A 21,996-nucleotide genomic window follows, 5' to 3' on the forward strand; every position below is an offset into this window, starting at 1 on the left:
TATAACACCGTCAGTACTACTAGATTCAAAACACCACTTGGTAAACACTGTTTTATTTTATTATAATAAACAAATATAAATTGTAATCTTTCATATAAAGAAATTAATTTTTTTAGAAAATTTCTTGTTATGAAAAATAAATAAAAATATTAACCTCCGATATAAAATAATTTTTTATCCATTCATAGAAACGAATGTCTGAAATACCGTCTTATATATTACTACCGCTAGGATCAAAAATAAAACTAACGGTACATTTATTTTAATATATTTCTATACGTTTAAAGCAATAAAAGGTAAGAAAAATCCGTAATAAAATTTTTCTATTGAACAGTTAAACCGACTAATAAGCTACTTTCCTGCGGGACTACATGTTAGTCGCATGGCGGACATTGGCTTGACAAGACGTACGGTACGGAAGTTCCCGAGTACGACCGACTGATTGCGAAAGCCTTCAGAAACAACAACCGTCGGCCGTAAGTAAACGCTATTGTGATTTCTCATCGTTTTACTCGCAAAAATCATACATTTTCATTTGTCTGCCTGTTACTATAACCAATTTAATACTAGTTTACCACGTTGCGTGTATTTTCTTCACAAAAAATCTGGTTAAAAGTTGGGAAATTTGATAGAATTTTCTCGAGGGTTGCTTTCGAGTCAATACAGCTCGTACATAGGTCGTGCGTCATGTCGGTTCCGAACGCATCTTCCGTTCCGTCGACTCCCTATCATATTTTACATATTTCATATCTTGTTCTAATTCCAATTTTTTTTATTCGATCGACTAGTTCTCGTTTGAATAACAGCAAAATTAAACAATGCACGAGTGGTAATTGAGTGTTGTTTGCAAGCACCTACGCAACTCCCTCCCACTTTTGACATTTTAATCGGTGTGACTTTTGGTGTAGGTCCATTCCTTTATCTTCTAGCATGTTTTATACACGTTTCAAGCTATGCAAATCTCGCATTTTAATTAGAAGCATATTTTCTTTTAAGCTATACGTGAAAGCAAAATTTTCGACGTTTATAATAAATCTCCTTCCACCATTACGTTCTGTTGCCTAGCTTCCTTTTAGATGAATTTTGAAATTAGTACCTTCCTTTCTTCGATTGTTGGTTACTTTCTGTTCAGTTGCAAAATCGATTCGTTTATTTAGAGAGTCCTATGCACACTGCTTACGTCAAAGGTTTCTTTAACTCTGCCCTGTTCTTTTGCTCATCTTCGGATCAATCGGCTGTTTCTTTATTGTTATAGGAATTTCTTAAGTTCACTTATACTATCGAAAAGCCATTTTTGATGCGCATAATTTTATGTAAATGCAAGAATTTATTTTAGTGAACTCAATTTTATTTTGCTATTCTACAACCCCTTACAAATGGGGGTAGTGCTCTGGTTCCTACGCCCATATTGGCCATATTTTATCTATATCATACTTCAAAAACGAAGATATATTTTCACGTAGCTCTTAAATTTTATTGGCGGAAGTAATAATTCCGGTAAAAGGATTAAAACATTAAAAGCTTTTTTACTCGTTGAAAAAAAGTGAAGTTGGAATGTAAAAATTAACAGGGTTAGTCGTTTCTTAAGAATTTTTCTAGTGATATATTCTAGAATAAGTTTGAGAAAAAAGTGTTCGTTTCGACAAATTTTTTGCTGTTCGATACACTTTGATACATTCGTTTTGTGACGGATATGGAGACAGACTCTTGTAAACATATGTATGCATGGAGCACACATACGTATTCATCGATCAATGTGCACGTATACGCATAGGCGTCACGAAACCAACCAGCCGTACACTGTCATGTTTCTGACGTTCCGCTGGAATTTTTGTACATATATGGTCTAAAATTTTCGATTAAGATAGATACTTTTCATGTTCTTCATTTTATATATTTAAAATTATAATGTCGTTCCTTTGGTAGATTTTACATTTATAATTCATTTATCTTTCTATTCATTGTTGTTCATTGTTGTATGCTATGGTTGAACAAAGAAACTACAAAATGATGCCATACTAATAATATATTGCGTTATCTTCCTAACAGAGAACGAATTTTTATAATCGTTTTTATAAATTTCGAATTTCTGCTTACTTAAAAAAAAGCATTTCGTCATAATACTTGAGCAAGTGATCTTCAATTTCATTTTTGGTTCATTGTGTTTTTCTCATTAAAGATTTTTTGTTAATATATCAATACATTGTTAATATATGTGATTTCTTTCTTCAAATTTAAGTTAGAATCTTTTCTATGATCAAAGTATCTTTTTTGTTAAAACGAAAACTAAATTAGGATATAAAATTCGAAGATTTATAAGCATAATTCGGTTAGAATCAATTTTTAAATAAGAGTATATGTAATTCGTTCAAAATTAATTTTCGTTTCAATGTGAAAAATTTGCCACCTCAGTTTCTATAATGCCATATTAACGATCCAGAATTCTAACGATTACAACCTCGAAACATTTAATACTTGGGGCAGAGCGTGTTACAACATGCGCACCCGTGGCGAGCGCGTTTGCTGTGCGCCTTTAAATGCTCGGCCATATGACTGTTCCTATGTCGGACGTGTGACGACCGTATGTGGCCTCTTTGTTACACCAAACTTAAACGCTTATCGTACTATGAATAGACGTACTGATTTTCTTTCAGCTGTCCACTTTGTGCGGCTAATTTGCACTTCGCCACGTAACTATGTCACTTGCTAGAAATTTTTGGTAAATTCGGTATCTGTGTTTCTGTGCATGTGCTAATTATGCGAATCATAAAAACGATCATGAATGTATAAAACAAAATTACAACTCCCCGGTAATTAGATTATAGTTGGAATGTCGAGAAATTTTTAAATTACATGAAATTCATTAAACAATGAGATGTTAAATAATGTGCATTGTCATGAAAAATTTTAGAGGCAAGGAATTTTGGTCTTTTTTTGTGTAATGCTATTTCTCTAGCGATTATTGTTTATAATGTTGGTAGTATTACCATAGATCTATTTGCTATTTCTTTCTTTCTAGAAACATTTTAGAATATTATTAACGAGAAAATATTCTTTATAGAATTTGCTTTAAGTGCTTAGTGAAAAATTTCATTTAAATTAGAGGTAATTTACTTTCTTTTTCCTACAATCGCTGATCTTATGCGTTATCGGCCTTCAAAAGTTGGCAACCTTGTTCTAACTCGTGGAGTGCAGCCGTCACGGCGCATCAATGACGTGTCATGAGGAAACAGAATAATGGAGTGTCTGAAGTATTCAAAGAAGGATAGCAACTGCTCGATCTGAGTTTCGTTGCTATCTCTTTGTTTATTGTTAGCACGTGGCTCCACTTGTATATAATTATTTTTTAAGGCCTCGTTTAACGTAGCTTTACACTATGCATTGTTCAAAATTGTTAAAAATGTTACTGTCCTCACTTTTATTTATTTAATTATATTTTCATCAGTAATTTTAATTTTATTTAGGGGAAAATACGCAGTATAAATTATTACAAGGTAATAGCTATTTTGGTAAACATATTTAAAGACATTACAAATTTTGGATTATTTTTTGCTTTATTTTACGATAATAACATTCGTAGATATACTTATGACATATTCAACTTGGCATGCGCTGTAGCTTCAAAAACTATAAAATTGGTATAACTGTTTCTTTGCAATCTTGAACTTCCGGTGTCATAGTCCCAGAATTCCATAGACATTTAAATCATAGAATGCATTATTTTTATGATGCATTTCAATACAAGTTTTGTATACAATTTACGATGAAATTATCAATATTTAAAATTATTATTGAATTATTATACAAAAAAGAAGAAAATTGCAAAAAGTATTTGATTATAGTTTAATTATATATTTGTAAAATTATTTGGATATAGTACTTCGTTTGTCATGTCCAAATTGAAATGTTCGGTAGATATTTAAATGCGTATATTTAAATTTAAACAAGATAAATTTAGAACTACTAAGAAATTTCAATTGTTATTTTGGTAATCGAACAAGTCAAAGTGATTGCCTTCCCTAAACCTTCGTGTACTTGTCTGACAACAAAAGTAATATAAATTTAAAAGGAAACGAAACCAAATACCGGTTTAATGCATCAAAGAAATTTTCAATGTCGAAGCATGTTGCAGATAGCGACCTTCGTCGTGCAACCCAAAGCAATACTTTTTAAGTCACAATATATGTATGTGTAAGTACATACATATTCAATGGTATTTAGTTTCCGCTTTTACCGAGCGAGAATTTTTGTAACCGTACATTGATATTCCAAAATTACATTGTTCATCCAAATTTTCTACATTCCTAAAAATCATCCAAAATAATTTACAGCAATATCGTATATATCTCCCATTTATACTATGCTATTACTGTTAACAATTTCAGTTTACTCTTGGAATTATTTTAATCGGAAAAAAAGCTTGTTATTTCAATACATTTATTTTTCATCATAAAGTACATTTATAAAGATAAGCAAAACACTGCGTAGATTACTCAAGTTTCATTTATCGCGTAAATTACCATAAATGCATACAATAATTACACATTAAAACTCAAATTTATACATGTATATTTGTCTGACAATTTTTGCACATACTTCTAATTATTATAGATTCCACCTTTTTCATCTTGTATACAGAGAGAAATCTCTTCATGGTAAAAAAAAAAGAAAGTCTATAATACTGCGATTCAAAGAAAAAGAACATTGCACAAAGAACCGTACATAGAATTGATATTGGAATCTTTTCTGTTCTCGAGATAAAGCTATTCTCTGTTTTCCTCCATCCGGTAGCATATAATTGAAAACAGACCGAAGGTTTTCCAGTCATGCACCCTAAATACATGGATCGCTTAGTAGAGGCGGTCAAAGGCGACCTTAGTCGAAGTCAGGACGAAGTTGTCCGACCTCGCCCGATCATGCTGGCGATAGAAGCCGAGATCGGTCGAGGTGAGACGACGAAAGGTTCATTGACCGTCTGACCATGAGCCGCGCCCCACATACGATCCTCTCCACGTTTATCGTCCACGGCTTTTGGTTGTTTTGTTCGTAACCGATACCTCAAGATCAAAGCCGTTTCCCTGGAGAAGGTCCTCGTCCTGCCCGTTGAAGACCTTCACTTGTGAGCGCAATAAGGCTGCACACTGTTAATCCGTGCTTCCTGCCGTTAGAAGTCTTATTCTTACAAGTAGACTGTGGATGTTTATGCATCTATAGGAACCTTAAAGCTCCAGAAATTCACATAGTATGGAAAACTATAGTTTGTTCAAAGTATAATAATATTTGCTGTAATATTTAGTAAACGAAATAAATTTTTGCTTTAGATTCCATTTCTTTAATTGCATTCCAAAAAATAGAAATTTACATAAACATCTAGCAGCCTACTTATAAAGCAATTGATATTTTGTTATTATATACAATAGATGGAAGAAAAGAAATTTAATTTTATTCTTTTTTAAATTTGTTTTGTTGTGATTTTGTATTTTACATGTTACTTTATGCTCGGTTTCTATTTACTTGACTCCAAAATGATCTTTATTATCAGAAGAGAAATAAATAGATGTTTGTGTTATGTTTTTATGATTTATTAATTGTTGGACAAGAGTGAATGTTTCTCACCCATTTTGCATAATCATATTTAGTACTACAATGTTGAAATGTAAAGAAGAAAAAATCTATGTTCCTTTTTCTTTACAAAAATTGTATGTGTTTGAAAATTTAATTTATTTTTGGAAATAAACTTGCATTGTACAGTTTACATGAGTATTATGTATTTAATGTATTGATATTAGTAAATTCTTAAAAAAGTAGGGTGTTCTTTATTTGGAAAATACTTTTCAATTGTTCTTTTCATAAATTTATCCCTCCGTTTGAGAAGTCTTTCATAGAAACATTTAATTTATAAGATATTACATAATGATATAATTACCACATAATAATTTGATGACAATAGTATAAAATTCATTAAATATATTATAGTACACATAGTTCAAAGATTGCTTAGATTTAATGGAGAAATAATAGGAATGCATTTTGTGCAAAGAGATAAAATTATAATATACTTCTTCAGACTGCACACGATAACTTGTACTCTAAGCATCCCAATTGCATGTGTGTTAATACATCATATTTTTGCATCATTAGGTACAAAAGGCTGCGATATTAATAGTCAAACATGGATGGAGTAGCATGCGTGTAAGCAATAAATTATTGATGAAATGACAGGTATTCTTATTGTAATCTTCTTTTTGTTTCAGCTTCCTAAAGGAAGATCTGTGTGCTGTGATTTATCACTCAGGGGGCCGAAACACGCGCAACAACGGACAACCCCACAGGACCGGGGGGTGCTTCTCGTGTCTCGGGAGGAAGGTCAGGGTCTAGAAAGTTACCTTGACTGTAACAGTCATACACGAGCTGCTTCTTTTTACACCCAATCAATCTTCTGTGTTCACTGTTATTTGTAACACACTGAAATTAAAAAAATTCGATGCCTTCCAGGGACGATATTCGCTCCCTATCCGCTGAGCAACGCTGGATCCCTCCTTCAACTGTTAGACGCGATGCACTCACCCCAGAAAGCAGAAATGATCTCATCTTTAGAAAGGTGCGGGGTATTCTTAATAAGCTTACGCCGGAAAAGTTCGCAAAGCTGAGCAGCGACCTGCTCAATGTTGAGCTTAATTCTGATGTGATTCTCAGAGGTGTCATTTTTTTGGTAAGTAGATGATAAGTGCTATAATATGTAAAATAAAATCAAAATCTGTATAATTTAATATTTATTACCATTACACTTCTAGATCTTTGAAAAAGCACTTGATGAACCCAAGTACAGTTCTATGTACGCACAGCTGTGCAAACGGCTGTCTGACGAAGCTGCAAACTTTGAACCACGAAAAGCACTCATTGAAAGTCAAAAAGGCCAAAGCACATTCACAGTTCTTCTTCTTAACAAGTGCAAAGACGAATTTGAAAATCGTTCAAAGGCAAGCGAGGCATTCGAAAATCAGGATGAACTTGGCCCAGAGGAAGAGGAACGCCGACAGGTGGCTAAGCGCAAAATGCTTGGTAACATTAAATTCATCGGAGAACTGGGAAAATTGGGAATCGTATCGGAAACGATTTTACATCGTTGCATCCAGCAACTATTGGAGAAGAAAAGGCGAAGGAGATCCAGGGGGGATACTGCCGAGGATATCGAATGCCTTTGTCAAATCATGCGTACCTGCGGCCGTATCCTTGACTCGGATAAAGGCCGCGGACTTATGGATCAATATTTCAATCGTATGAACTCCTTAGCTGAGAGCAGAGATCTTCCTCTACGCATCAAGTTTATGCTGCGTGATGTCATTGAGCTACGCCGTGATGGCTGGGTACCGCGTAAGGCTACCAGCACTGAAGGTCCAATGCCAATTAATCAAATTCGCAGTGATAATGAAGAGTCTTCGAGGGGAAATGGCTTCCATAGACGTGAGGATCGCCTCGGAGCTGAATTTTTAAGAAAAATGGGACGTAGCGGATTAGACATGGATATGATGGGAAGTATACCATTGACTTCTCCATCGTTCGGCATGCCATCCCCATTCAGCCCTAACGGATTCTCTGGATCTTCCGGGGTTACTTATGGCCGTCACAATCAACGTAACCAGCCGGGTTACTATCAGAATCGTAACCAAAACAACTATCAAGGAAAACACAATCAACAGCAACATAATTCACCACAAAACTTCAATAACAGTATGTATTACTTTATTAAATGGTAATTTATTATTAAAACACGTACTTCTTGCTAATGAATCTGTTTCATTGAATTACAGATAGCAATAAAGAACAATTACGCTTCAATAAAAATAAGATGTTGATTGGACATCCAGAAGAAGTATCACTAAGACCATCAGCTAATTCTATGATGTTTAAACAAACCAACATCAATCCCAACCTACCTCTCAACAGTGGTATGTATTTTAGTTAATAAAATATTATTTAGTTTTGCTAATATTAATTTTTCAAATGCTTAGCGGTAACTGTTACAAATAATGTATACACATAATTTGGTTGAAAAAGATAATAACATTAACATATGGTTCAACCAAATTCATATTCTTCTACTTAAATAATCATATCTAATTTAGATGTTCAAATTTAACATATAAATGCTAATACGCATGGCCGCATACAGACAATTTCTAATTATTATTTCAATTAATAGATCTGTTCACAGGACGAGCATCGGAATTACCTCTTCTACGTACTAGCACATTAAAACCCAGCTCGCCATTATTGCACAAGGAATTGTCACCAGCAATCGTAATAAAACAAGGTCCTGTAGATAAACGAGAAAAAGCTCGTGATAGAAAGGACAAAGGAACCTCTAGAGAAGAGATACTGAAAAAAGTGAACTCTTTGATGGACGATCTTGCTTCTCATACGAATATACAGGACGCAATAACAGCTTTTCAAGATCTTAAAATACCTGAACGATTTTTACGTCATGCAGTTTATACGTTATATTCTAATACATTAGACCGTGGAGATTCTGAGCGTGAACTCGCAGCTAAACTTGTAGTTGAATTGGAGAAAGCAGACATGATTACCGTACAGCAGATACATGAGGGATGGAAAGAACTAGTATCCAATATTCCAGAAAAAGAGAGTACTGTGCCTTGTGTAGCTTCTCACGTTGCCTTCTTAACAGCCAAGGCTATTGTGGATAATTTAATTCAATTAACCGATCTGGTTGCTGTGACAGAAAACGGTCAGCATCATCCGTTGTTTTTACTTACACTTCAGCAGTTACATAAAAGCCAAGGCAAAGCAAGACTCACACAGATCTTTAACGAGAGCAAGGTGAATCTTATTAGCCAACTACCTGAAGCAGACAAAACAAAAGAGAGACTTGCGGAGATCTTGGAGGACAGAGAGTTGACTTTCCTTTATCCACTTCTTAAGATCCAGGGAGATATATGGCGTCAATTAGAATATGACCCAAATCCTAATACTCTTTACAAATGGATCAAAGAAAAGCTAGAACCTTCGCATCATTCTGATTCAGAGTTTATTAACGCATTGATGAACGTTCTTCTGAAATACATTACACATGTTAGTATAAAAATTAATTAAAATCTTTATGTTACTATATTTATTAACTACGTATAATTTCTTTTTATACTTTTATTAGTATTGTATCAGTATTTAAGTCATTTTGTTGGTATTGTAAATAGTTAAAAATCTCATGTCCTCTTTTCCATACTTGATTTTGATATCTTTATAATTATTTCTATTTTTCATGTTTGTATTAGGAAACAATACTGGCACCTGGGGTTGATCCTTCTAGTGTAGGAAAATCAGTAATAGATAAGGAAAAAGCATTACTGGAAAAATATGCACGTTTGATGCGTTTACTCTTCGTCGATATAGAGTCTCAAGTGACTGCTCTCCATGCACTTCAAGCATTTTGGTTCTCGCACAATTTTCCAAAAGGGATGCTATTGCGATGGTTTGATGGACTTTATCGATTAGAAGTGATTGAAGAAGATGCCTATTTCAAATGGAAAGAATGTGTTACTGATGCTTATCCGGGCAAGGGTAAAGCATTATTTGAGGTAAATAGGACTTCAAATTTCATAATATTACATTAATGTTTCAAATTTTATGTATGTTTACAAATTAGCACAATATTATACAGTACAATATGATCAGTATTTTTTATTGGTGAAATGCTCCTGTGCTATAAAAAGTACGCTTAATTGCATAACAATTTCTATGAAACTCTTGCCCAATCTTCTTAATACCAATATACTTTTTTTGTCTTTGACATGTGATTAGTAATTTATATCATGATAACAAACTAAACTTAAAGAAACATGTATTAATTAATAATGTTTAAATGGTGTAGGTCAACAGTTGGTTAACATGGTTAGATACTGCATCAACAGAAGAGGAAAGTGATGATCATAACGACGATGAAGACAACAATAAAAATTACAGAATGCAAAAACTGTGAGAACAATACGTTCTTCCAGTTACCTATAATTTGGAATAGGGTTTTGCTATCTATATTACTGGACCAGGCGGTTTCAGTTTACTAATTGAGTTGTCTCCATCTATTGCCACAAACATCTTGTTAGTCTGTGTCAAGCCCTCGTTCAAAGAAGATGAAGAAGACAAAGAAGAAAAGGACTTTACAATCATGTCCACAAAAAAAAAAAAATACGGAAAACATAGTTTGCAACCCATCGAGTGGTTTGCAGCAGACTTTCTAAGGAAGAAGTTTTAGAATGTTTTAGATAATTGAATATTGATATGATTTGTTATCATATTGGGCCAGCAGATGTATCAACATTCGCCGCTGTATGAACATCGGTGCAGAAAGAAACAAGAAAAAAATTAGTCTGGTGATTTGTGTTGTCAAAGTTTTTGTCTAGTATTGTGCATGTGTCACGTTTTTGTAAGTCTTTTTGTCCGCGTCACCAGCGAGTCGCTTGTTATTTCTGTGTACCAGCTTTTACATTTATTATGAGGAATTATTATCTATTATTAACTATTATATTATTATTACTATTATATAATTCATCACAACAGTCGAAATACATCTACTTTTCCTAAAGAAACAGAAAAAGATATCCATCAGAAACAGAGGACTGACTCAGTAGTATAGTATATAAAGTGCGACTAATTAATTCTCTTTAAAAGGTAAAAAAAAAAGAAAAAAAATTGAGTTGAATTTGTAGATCTTGAAAAAACGGGAAAACACTGAGTCAAACTTATACACACACCAATCAACCAAACACCATTTTTGTCCATGTACCTATATTTGCTGCTCCATTAATTCTACTCTAAAATACTAATCAAAGCAACCAGCAGCCAACATCACAATTCACTTTAACGTAACATAACATAAAAAGAATTTAGTGACACGACTAAATCGTATTTAAAAATAAACATACCTTGGTGTAATTTATTACAGATGGCCCCCTGGTTGTTCTGTCGATGAACCAACAGCCACCTTACCTTCTTTTCCTGCCTATAGTCTCTCCTAATTAGAATTCTACGCATCGACATACAATATTTTTTTTTAATTAGTGCGTAACTTTCAGACACGATGCCATAAGTTCGCCTAAAAGAAAGTTAGTGCAATATCGCAGCTTCTCATGATCGGTGAAAGAAGAAAGCAGATATTATCAATTTAGAAATTAATCCATCGACTTTTGCTTTCCCAATAGCACATTCGAATCGAATTAATTTTGTTAAACCTCCTTGTACGTAATTATTATTATACACCAATTAATTAAACATAAGAATTTGGATACTTTTTTCTTTTTTTAATTATTTATCGATAATATTCCAGGATAATGTACGTATCAAAAAAAATTGTTAATTGCTAAGTCGCCCCCTAATTTTTGTTGCCGTACTGAAGAATTTAAATTAAACTGCATCTTTTTCCCACCATGTAGTAGGTAGTTCACACCCAGAGTGTCGTCAGTCCAAATACTTATGTTGAATCGATCATTGTTAAATTTATTTCTTTTTTGAATACACATTTATCGTAGGTACGCATTATTCACAAATTAATTGAAAACTCGCTCTAGAAAAATAAATTCATTATTCTCGATACGTTTAATTCAAATCGTGTGTATCAGATGTGTATTCATTTACTGTTTTATTTAATTCTCAAAGATAATGACTTAATTCTCGCTGCGATAAATTAATGCTAATTTGAAAATATTCTTTGTACGTGGAATATATTTAATAGTGACATTAGTGTAATATTTTAATGAATATTTGTGGTATAATTATGTGTTTTGTTTGTTGCCTTCTTATTATGAACATGAAAAATAAGAAAAAATAATTATCTACATAAATAATTAGTAAATGATTAATATCAATAAGTACTATTCAATTTTTCAGCTGCTATGTAACATGCGATATTGTACTTCAACTTTATTAATTTATTTTTTTCCACGTATATTAATTATAAATTAATTGAAAATGAACAAAAAAAAAACAAATAATGCAACGTACGAATCATGTATAATATCGTCAGTATTATTTCTCACATAATGGACTACATTATAATCGTTTTTAATTGATCATAGACATTAAACTGATAAGAAATCTCTTTTATCTTTATCAATAAAATTTGTTCCTAGGATTATCATCTTTACGACTTTGTGTCTGTCGTTCTCTCTTTCACCATTCACTGTTCATTTTCACGGTTAGCAAAAAATTTACGAAAGTATTAAATTTTTTCATGATAATTTTCAAAAAAATTTCTTTCCTCATCTTGCATTAACTTCATTATCACAGTATATGACATTATTTTGTCGTACTTTTAAATTATTATTTAAATAATCTTATAAAAATATCAAAATGGTACTTTACGCCCTTTTCTCATTATTTAGTTCTCTCGATTACCATTGTTATACTCACATGATAATTTTAATAAATGCGTACAGTGTGTATATGTATATACATACATACATCCTCTTACTAACATAAGAATCTCTATTTACAATGACGTGTATTGCTTTACAATCTACTTTTGTATAAATCACGTTTATCTTCATCATCTCATGGACTTCTGAGACATCATGAATATTCTATCTCTATCGCATACTATATAATATAAAAGCGAACAATATGTATATTCAAAGATCAATTCAAAATTGACATACCGATTTTTTGTGTATATTTTGTTCTTCAAAACTATTCATATATATATATGTAATAGCGATACTAATGTTAAATTCCGTGTTGACAACTGAATATATGTATTTCGAGTAATACATTTGAAAAAAAATATCATGTTATTGAAACGATATAAGTAGTAGATAGAAAGCATCATCTAATCGAGTTTATCAACCAACGATTACAACTCAGTGAATGTCCTGTTGATAATGGACATAATAAAAAAAAATTCTTTAATTGTAAACGCGATATAATTCGCACTATACATGTGAACGTTGAAATTTGTCAAAGAACATGATGAAGGAACGATGAGCTACCGATATTTCGACGATATCTCTTTCACAGCACTTATAATGTTTCATGAATATGAGTCACCTGATATCTTTTTTATGTATATTTCGCGTGGAAACAATAATCGTACAGGGAAAAATTCTAATTGACCAAATACATGACTAAACTCGACTTTTATACGCATACTTGTCCATAACTTACGACATACGTAACTCATAAGAAGGCGTATTGATAATGGATCGTTTAATGTTAATCAACGCAAGAATCAAGATTTCTGTTTTTTACCTCCATTGTTACTTACCTCCTTTCCTTTCGTCACATATTTACGGCGAGAAGGGTAAACGAAATTAAAGTTTTGAACGTTGAATTGTCAACATTTTAATATACAAAATAGCACTGTTGGACTTGTAAAGCAAAATCGCTCAAAAATGATTCAAAAAGAACATTTCTCGTACCAATATTCCTATTTATATACTGCACATTTAGAGGTATATATACATATATTATATATATTCGATAATGAAAACAAATAATACAAATATATGGAGATACGTGATGATTTTCTGGGATTTTGAGATTTATCGAGAAAAAAACTTCGACTGAAATAAATAACTATAACAAAAACTTGATATTATACAAGAGAAAGTGCGTTCGGTGTATATTATTACTGCATGCAATATAGCATTACACGTGTTTGGCTCTAATAAACAGTGTTTATTTGGTATACGTGTAGAGCCTTTTTTGAAAACACAACTCTGCATACATATAAACAAATTATAGTTAACTATAATTCTAAATACGCGACGGTATTTCAGCAATTCTCTTTCTTTCTCTACGAGCGTTTCAATTTTTTAAATCTATATTGCTAATAACATTTACATTAAACTGATGTAACATATTATCAACTGCCATTAGTATATAGTATATATAAACGAAATATAATGCTTTTATCATATTGTAAAAAGTTATATCGAGTACATTCGTACAACGTTACTTTATAATCTTACCTTTAACAAATTTTGCTCATTCTTTGTTTTTTACTGATCCCTTTACAACAGACTTTCGCCGCGAAATCGATGAAACAAAAACGGATTTCAATGTTATCTAAAGAGGTATCGTTTCTAGATGTTACCTTCTTACGCGAATCCCGTTATCGTGTCGAGGACATTCGATAATCCAGTTTACATTTTGTAAAAGAACATAACTTGTCGCTAAACGTTATACGGCAAGTATGTGTGTCATGTATGTATACATAGTCTAATTGGCGTGCCAGCGTTTCCAAATTATGTGTATGCGTTCTACGGCACGATGCAAAACACTTTGTCAAATGAGACACAATGCAAATATAGGATATGTTTTAAAAATGACGCGTGCGATAATAATTTGTTCTTTTATTTTTGTTGTTGCGCGCGTACGAGCGGCCTCTCTCATCAATGATCCAACTTTAACGACTTTAATAAAACTGAACAATCATCGCGGAGAAATATAAATATAATATAAGATAAACTAATCACAGACTCTATCTTGATATATTCTTTTTAAGGTATTTACATTAGCAAGGATCGATCATTAAAGCAATACTTGCTTTATATGTACTTTCGATACAAGTCAACTAACATTTCTCAAACAAATTATATTATATTATCTGATAAACTGCTTAACAATGATAGTTGTACCATTTTAAATGAAAGTAAGATGGGTATCGATTTATTTTAGAGTACGACCTGATTTTACTTCGGCTACGCAGCACATGTATATATATATATATATATGCGCACGTATGTATGCATGTATGGTTGTGTGTACATGTTTTTAGGGATATGTGAATATATGTGTGTGTGACCGCATAGATAAAATTTCCTATCTGTAGAACAAGTTCGATTACGTAACAAATTTGCATTTCCCTTCACATGCAGTTTTAACAGTAATTTTCGTCCAATGTTAATTCAATTTTCAACGTTTACTGAATACATTACGTAAACAATCATTTATATTCACAAGCGAGGAATAAGTATGTTAAGATTGAGTATCCGATGAAATATCGTTTGATCGTTAAAAAAGGTTAAAACTAAAACGTTTTGACAAATCAATAAAACTATTCTTTCTTCTGTATCGTATTGACTTTTCTTTCTTTTTTCCAGCTACTTTTTTACACAAATTTTTCTTTATCTCATTCTCTAGGTTTTGTTTCTTTTTCTTCGAACACGTAAAACATCGAACAATGTTGCAGTGAGACGCGATTTAGGTACCAGTGATGTAATATAGAAAGCATGGTTCTTTAAATTGAATGGCAGTGATAAAAAATGGATCGTCATCATGCGTTTAATTACTCTTATCGCTAGTAATATAGTGTATGTATACAGCTAGGTAAATTTTCGATGATACACAAGTGAGTACTGATACTGTTTGTCCAAATTAAATTTTTATTAAACACGGTTTTCTTTTCTGTAACATCGAGGACGAATTATAACATAAATAATTATTATTGATCAGTATCACTTTTTTGCGCTCAACAATGAGTCTATTTTTAATATAACACTGGAAGATAGTACATGAGGGGCGGCGGCGGCGGTGACAGCGGTGTCTTTCCTCCATCTGCCAGTGCTCTTTTCTCATTTATTTCCCTTTCTTTACTTTTTGGGCTTTTTCATTCACTCTTCCTCACATACACTAGCATTCACCAGACTTCCTTTCTTTACCACGCACACACAACACACACATACACGCCTATTTGCACATCAATTTTTACTTTCGCTCTCAACTACACAAGATTTTTTGGTATACAATTAATACCCAACCTAATCTAGCCTAAAAAACTCTTTTTAATCGTATTGTGTAAAGCATGGCGGGTGATATATACATTGCACGGGAACAATTTATGATTAGATAACAGATGTTTCTTTCTTTTTCTTTTAATTATCATTATTAGATAGATAGGAAACATATTTAGGATGGCAGGAAGAAGGGGGAACAGAGGTAATTGGCGTAATATATTCGTGTGCTTTTTTGCATTTTGTTCGAATATAAAGTTGTGTTTTGTTTAAAGTGAAGATCGCTCTTGCGCTTTCTATCACTCTATCTTTCCTTCATTCTATCTCGTTGCAGAAAGCCACCACCACCGCTCCCCGGCTCGCATTTGCGTTTCACTTGTGTTATACTGCTAGTTACGAATTATTCACAAAAAATGTTCAATTTTTCTTCCATTTCCTTTACGCCATTTTTACTCCGTTTCTTTCTATCATCGTTGTTAAGAATTTGAAAAAAAAGAAAGCAATAGAATTTCTAATGCCTATTTGTTCAAAAAACTGTTATTAGCAATGCAATTTAATATAGGTATATTTTCAAGCGAGAATCAATCAATAATAAAAGGATATCTCAAAGCTAAAATTTTTTTCTCCTATTACTCGTGCATTTGTTTCTTTTTTTCTTCTTTTTCCGATCAGATAAATTCGAAGAAATGGGATTCGCATCTTTTTGGTTTCATGCGCTATTATCGTAAACTGAAATGGTTTTGAAATGTTTAGTGTTTTATATGTTTATTTCTCTCCCGGAAATGCGCCTACATGTTGAGCTTTGTTGTTTTTTAGATAGAAAATACTGCGCAGTCAATAAAATTTGGCAAGCGGGCGCAAAGAATTCTTGTCCTCGACCGTGACACGATATATTTATTACGGGGAGAGATGGTGGCCGATTAAAAGGCCATAACACATACATCAGAGTTCACCGTCAGCTCCTATAACAATGAACCTCCGAAAAAAGTTTCGTTTGCATCGTTTTTCAACCCCATAAATATATTTATTTAAAAACATTGTCACGAAAGAAAATGTGAAGTATCGAACGTATAATTTGTCCTTTTTTTCTTTCCCAAAAAACCTACATTTGTCGCGCCATTACAAGCGCCCGCTCGCCTGCACAAAACGAACTTAGTATGGAATGTACAAATGATTTTTTTCATCATTATTATCTCGTAACCCCTTTCTTAGGTAGTCATACATCTGCTGGAACGTATGGAATCTTTTTTTTTGTGATGTCTTAACATACCTTTCACTTCATTAACTTATATATATATATGTATATATATTTCTAATGAAACGTGAAATAAGTATGTTTACAGCTAAAAGAGGGGAATTACTGCTGGCCTATGCAGTCATCCAGAATTATTCAAAACCATAATAAGTGCAAATTCCTAATACGTCCAGCAGTCTCTGAATTGACTTAATACTATCATGTATCTGTCCATTTTCTACTCACATTCATTTCATTTTCCTCTCTAAAATTTCATCCCACATACTATACTTTGTGTCTTATAATTTCGATTGTACAATATCTACGTTCTTTCCTTTTTTTTGTTCAAGATATAGTTTGTACAACCATTGCATATTATGCTGTTTCTTACATGCAATCTTGCATTTTTTTTCCCACTTTCTGATTTAAATATTATAATTTTATGTAGACGTTTGTCGTAAAAGACGTTCATCTGCAATCTGTATACTGCCACTTCAATCGCGTTTAATATATGTAATTGTGCTAAATATTCTTTTATCATTAACAGTTTTTTCCTTTATACACTCAGTAGAGCCGATTATCTTAATTGATAATTCAATGTCAAACTACGCTACAAATGATTACTATACAGTGAAAGAGAAATGTTCGACATGGGATATTTGGGGTCTTTCCTCAGTGTAACTCCCTGTCGCCTGTTGCTTTTCGTATCTTCTGTACATACATCCTCTTCCTGCAAGACTGAATTATTTGTTTTTTCAATTCAAAATATTTAATCAATTAATTAGATTTTCAGCACTCTTGTTACTTGCTTGCAGCATTTTTCAACAATTATGTTATTTATATAATGAATATGTACTTATTAAATGCTTGGACTCTAATATATCAACTTGAATACAGTATTACAGAAGGATGCTTAGATGAGTCGATGTGAGTATGTATGGAAAAAATGTGTTTAAGTAAAATGTCGAAACAAGTCGTAATATTTTAATAGTCGGGGAGCGCTGTTGGTTGCAGGCGACGAGTCTTGCATTCCTGCTACTAAAATCATTTTACTTGGCGTACAAGTAGATGGCAACGATGAGACCGTAGAGACCCAATACTTCTGCGAAGATTAGAATCAAGATCATACCAACAAACAGGCGAGGTTGTTGTGCGGTACCTCTTACACCTGCATCACCAACAATACCAATGGCAAATCCAGCAGCTAGACCAGAAAAACCTACGGCTAAGCCAGCACCCAGATGAACAAAACCCCTAGTAAAAAGACCAAAAAAATCTCTTGTTAACTATGGAAGAGAAAAGTGATTGATTACAAATGAAACTACTAACATTTAGTAAAGCAAAAAGAATTAAAACTAGGTAAGCCCCAAACTGATTAAGTAAGAATATTTATAGAGAAGCATTGCTAAGACTTCTAGAGCAATTAATTCATGTAGATTATGGTCTGTAACAATCTACCTAGGCATTTCTTAATACATAGAAAATAAACTAGAATACTGCTTGTAACATAATCAAATTGTATTTAATTTTGTTCGAAAATTATTTCTTTTAATAGCTACAACACAATATTTAGATAACTACAATACTTTTTATCAAATATATCAAAAGAACCAAAACATCAAATTAAACCTCAATATAATATGAATCTATGCTTTAAATATAATACTTACAGTACTAAAATACATAAAGAATAAATATAAATCTGTCTCCTATTATATAGAATTGTTACATTACTATTGACCTAAACTATTTTATAGGATATTTGAATAATTAAGTAACTTGTATAACATACTTGTACAGACTGTATTTACTAGGTTCTTCTAGACCACCAGCAATGAGAACAGCTACTACAAGGCCATAAATGGCAATGATACCAGCCATAACAACAGGAATGATAGATTTCATGATAAGTTCTGGCCTCATAACAGACATGGCTGCAATTCCTGTACCTGACTTTGCTGTGCCATATGCTGCTCCTAGAGCTGGAAGTAAAATAGATATCATATAAAAATAAGTAACTTTTAATTGCATTTATCAATTAAAGATTTATATTACAATTAAATACAAGATTCTATGATTATACAATACATACGTTTCAATATAATATTTAATAAAATAGTAAAGCATGGTTACTCAGACATAGTATAGAAGGTTTTATCCATAGTATAAGTGAAGCATTTTATACTTTGATAGATATTTATACATATCTATGTATCGAATGTGATATGAGATAAGAATTATCGAAAAACAACGAATGAATATAAAACGATTGGAATTAATATTATAACATGCGGTTATTTGAATATCTTTCTTTTAATAATCGTGCAACAAAATACATAATAAAAACTTTGACAGATCTCTGTGATGTGTCGACGATATTTCCTAGCCATCGAGAGCTATCGATCTCGTTTAATATTGATCTCTAATGAGAAGGTCACGGACCCATTTCTATGGCATTATTCGATACTGTAGCTATTTTTGTCGACATGTCTCTCAAAATTTTGGGGTTTTACATTGGTAAAAAGAAAAAAAGAAACAGAGAAATCTCAGGTAATAGTCGTCAAATTATTCCGCTGTGACTGGAAATCGTCACATGATTCTCACGTTGGCAGTCACATGATAATCATGTAAGTCCCATCTCGTGAATAGGGGGCGTGGCACAACCAGAAAATCTCTTTTCTTCCTTTCAATTTTCATGATTTGATTAGCAAAAACAATTTTTGATTTCAGCAATAGAAGAGAGCAGCGTCCAGAGAAAATTTATTACACACGCGCACACATATGCAACTATATAAGTCGTTGACAATTCAAACCGATAAACTTTAGTCTTTGAAAATTTCTTAATATTAGTATAATTAATTATTATGGTGACATAGATGATTGTCGTTTAACTTGCTTAAAACCAAAAAATTAACCTCGATAGAGTTGATCAGTTTAGCTTCTATGAGTAGCTCGTATATAGATATAATAAAGGAAGAATGAAAACATAGAGATGTAGAGTATTCTGGACAAGTGGGATAATCCTGTTTGAACGAAGATCAGGATTTTTCATACATTCGAAGCTCCTCGTGGTTCTAATTCGTAGGTCAAGCTTTTCTCATGTGTTGCCGTCCATTCAAGACTGGCGCACACGGTAAAAGGGATTCGTATTGATTTCCTTGATAGGGACCCACCGACGACGCTTCAAAGTTTAAGTTTGCGCGCTTGAACATGCTTTGCCTTCCTCTCTCCTTTCTCCATTATAAGAGATTATCGAAAAAATGTTTTATCCAAATTTAAAATCTAAATCGATAGATAATGATATCGATAGTTGCATCTGGTGGAATCTTCCATCGATCCGCGTAAATCCTCTGTATTAGTTGCTTTCCATACCCGTCAACTCAATTCATACAGACTTTTATTCAAAAAGTATCCAACGAGGTCACCATTACGAAATAATATAGCCAATATCCCCCGGTCGTCCAAACGCGGCGCACGAATGTTTCTCTCGTAATGTAAAATTAAGCTTGTTGGACTGCATTTACGGAACATTACGAAATCCTAGATCTACGTGCCTAGAAAAATGGCGCTTCAAAATTGAATCTCTATCCTTGACATGTTCGGCGTGTAATTCAGATTAGAAGGCACCTGTATCGCAGACTAATATTATATATTACCGGATGACAGATTTGACACGGTATCAAAATATATTCACGAGATAGTGGAAATAGACGTTCATTCTCATTGATTGTTCTACGAATCTAGTTTTTTATCGGTAATGACTGAAGAATAAGATGAGTCATATCGTGAACGATTAACGAAATTAGATATTCCCTAGAGGGCTGTTACAACTACATAATAAAAATTTGTTAATCCATCGTGATATATTCTGTTTTTCCATACTTTATGCAGTTTGTAACAAAGAAAATGGCGTGCGTACGGTAAGAACTGCCAATGTTAAGAGTACATTTATTGAGCTACTCTCTCATCTATAATTGTGTCATATACTTTGTCATATAGAACATAAATTATTAAGTTCGCGCTCTCTTCAAATCAAGTGTCTCTAGAGCAATTTCAAACAACTGAAACTCACCAGAAAATATAATGGCTGAGGCGGCACCCATTACTCCGAAAAAGGGAGCATAAACAGGAGATCCTTCTGAATATTCACTGCTCATTTTGATGCGTTTAAGACTCGTAGGTCAAATCGATCACGAGTATTTACAGGTTGTCGAAAACGCGAACGTGGGATGAAGAGCGATCTTCACGCACTCACTTCGCTAAACTAGTGCCACTGTCAAATATGGCCTACCGTACAGGAGTGCGGGTCATGTGACGAGTGACGAGTGAGAGAAGAAGAGCCTGCCGAAACTCGGTAATGTCTATTCCCTTCCTATTGGTTCGCGACTGCGGACTACACCGTTCCAAGCGAATCCAGTCGCGTCTTTCATCTTTTATATCTGACGTCAGCCGTGCTATACGCTCTGTACAGAACCACTGCGCACCTCCACTGCGCAAGCTTTTGCTTTTCGGACCGCGTGACATACGTTTCCTTTACTTATTTATCTCTTATGCTAATTTCTATAATATACTTTCATCTAGAAATACAATGAAAATTGCTTTCGAAATCTCATTTATCCGTCCGACTTACCCTTACAACATTTATCATGCATTTTGAGGTTATTTTACTAAAATGTACGCAGACACGTGACTACGTTTAAACAGAGATGTATACATTTGTAATTTCATTTTGGAAATGTTAGTTAAAGTTACAATGATTTTTCAAGTTAGGTGGTTATTGTATAAAATTTAAATATTCTTTTGATTAATATATCGATGGAATAGTTAAAGATTTATATTTACACGTGCAATTTGATGCACGCATTTTGCTATCGTAGGCGCTTATTTTCGTTTCATTCGTTTCATGAAAATACATGTTTGATTTTTTAAATGAAATTTTCAGTTTAAATTTGTATTATAGGCGTGAAATCGGTTCGTGTAAAATTCATATGAATTGTAAGAAGTTCTTATGATGTATTT

General features: G+C 32.9%; 2 protein-coding genes across 3 annotated transcripts; one reads left to right on the forward strand and one right to left on the reverse strand.

Annotated features, from left to right (window-relative positions):
• The first annotated feature begins 320 nt into the window (after window positions 1-320).
• On the forward strand, window positions 321-10,564 carry LOC126873900 (eukaryotic translation initiation factor 4 gamma 2). Of its 2 annotated transcripts, XM_050635256.1 has the most exons (8): window positions 321-476; window positions 6,255-6,366; window positions 6,496-6,712; window positions 6,795-7,731; window positions 7,812-7,949; window positions 8,204-9,093; window positions 9,294-9,596; window positions 9,890-10,564. In XM_050635256.1, the coding sequence occupies exons 4-8, from the start codon at window positions 6,834-6,836 to the stop codon at window positions 9,995-9,997; spliced, it is 2,337 nt and encodes a 778-aa protein (XP_050491213.1). In that variant the 5' UTR covers window positions 321-476; window positions 6,255-6,366; window positions 6,496-6,712; window positions 6,795-6,833; the 3' UTR covers window positions 9,998-10,564. The 2 variants fall into 2 exon arrangements, with proteins under 2 accessions (XP_050491213.1, XP_050491202.1); XM_050635245.1 differs by lacking the exons at window positions 321-476; window positions 6,255-6,366 and having other exon boundaries at window positions 6,485-6,712.
• A 4,808-nt stretch (window positions 10,565-15,372) lies between these two features.
• Window positions 15,373-21,200, reverse strand: LOC126874091 (V-type proton ATPase 16 kDa proteolipid subunit c). The gene is made up of 3 exons (XM_050635723.1): window positions 21,050-21,200; window positions 18,770-18,959; window positions 15,373-18,231 (listed from the first exon to the last, which is right to left on the reverse strand). The coding sequence occupies exons 1-3, from the start codon at window positions 21,132-21,134 to the stop codon at window positions 18,027-18,029; spliced, it is 480 nt and encodes a 159-aa protein (XP_050491680.1). The 5' UTR covers window positions 21,135-21,200; the 3' UTR covers window positions 15,373-18,026.
• Between the last annotated feature and the right edge of the window lie 796 nt (window positions 21,201-21,996).

Source organism: Bombus huntii, chromosome 2, assembly GCF_024542735.1.
Source record: "Bombus huntii isolate Logan2020A chromosome 2, iyBomHunt1.1, whole genome shotgun sequence".
NCBI classification, from domain to species: Eukaryota; Metazoa; Arthropoda; class Insecta; order Hymenoptera; family Apidae; genus Bombus; species Bombus huntii.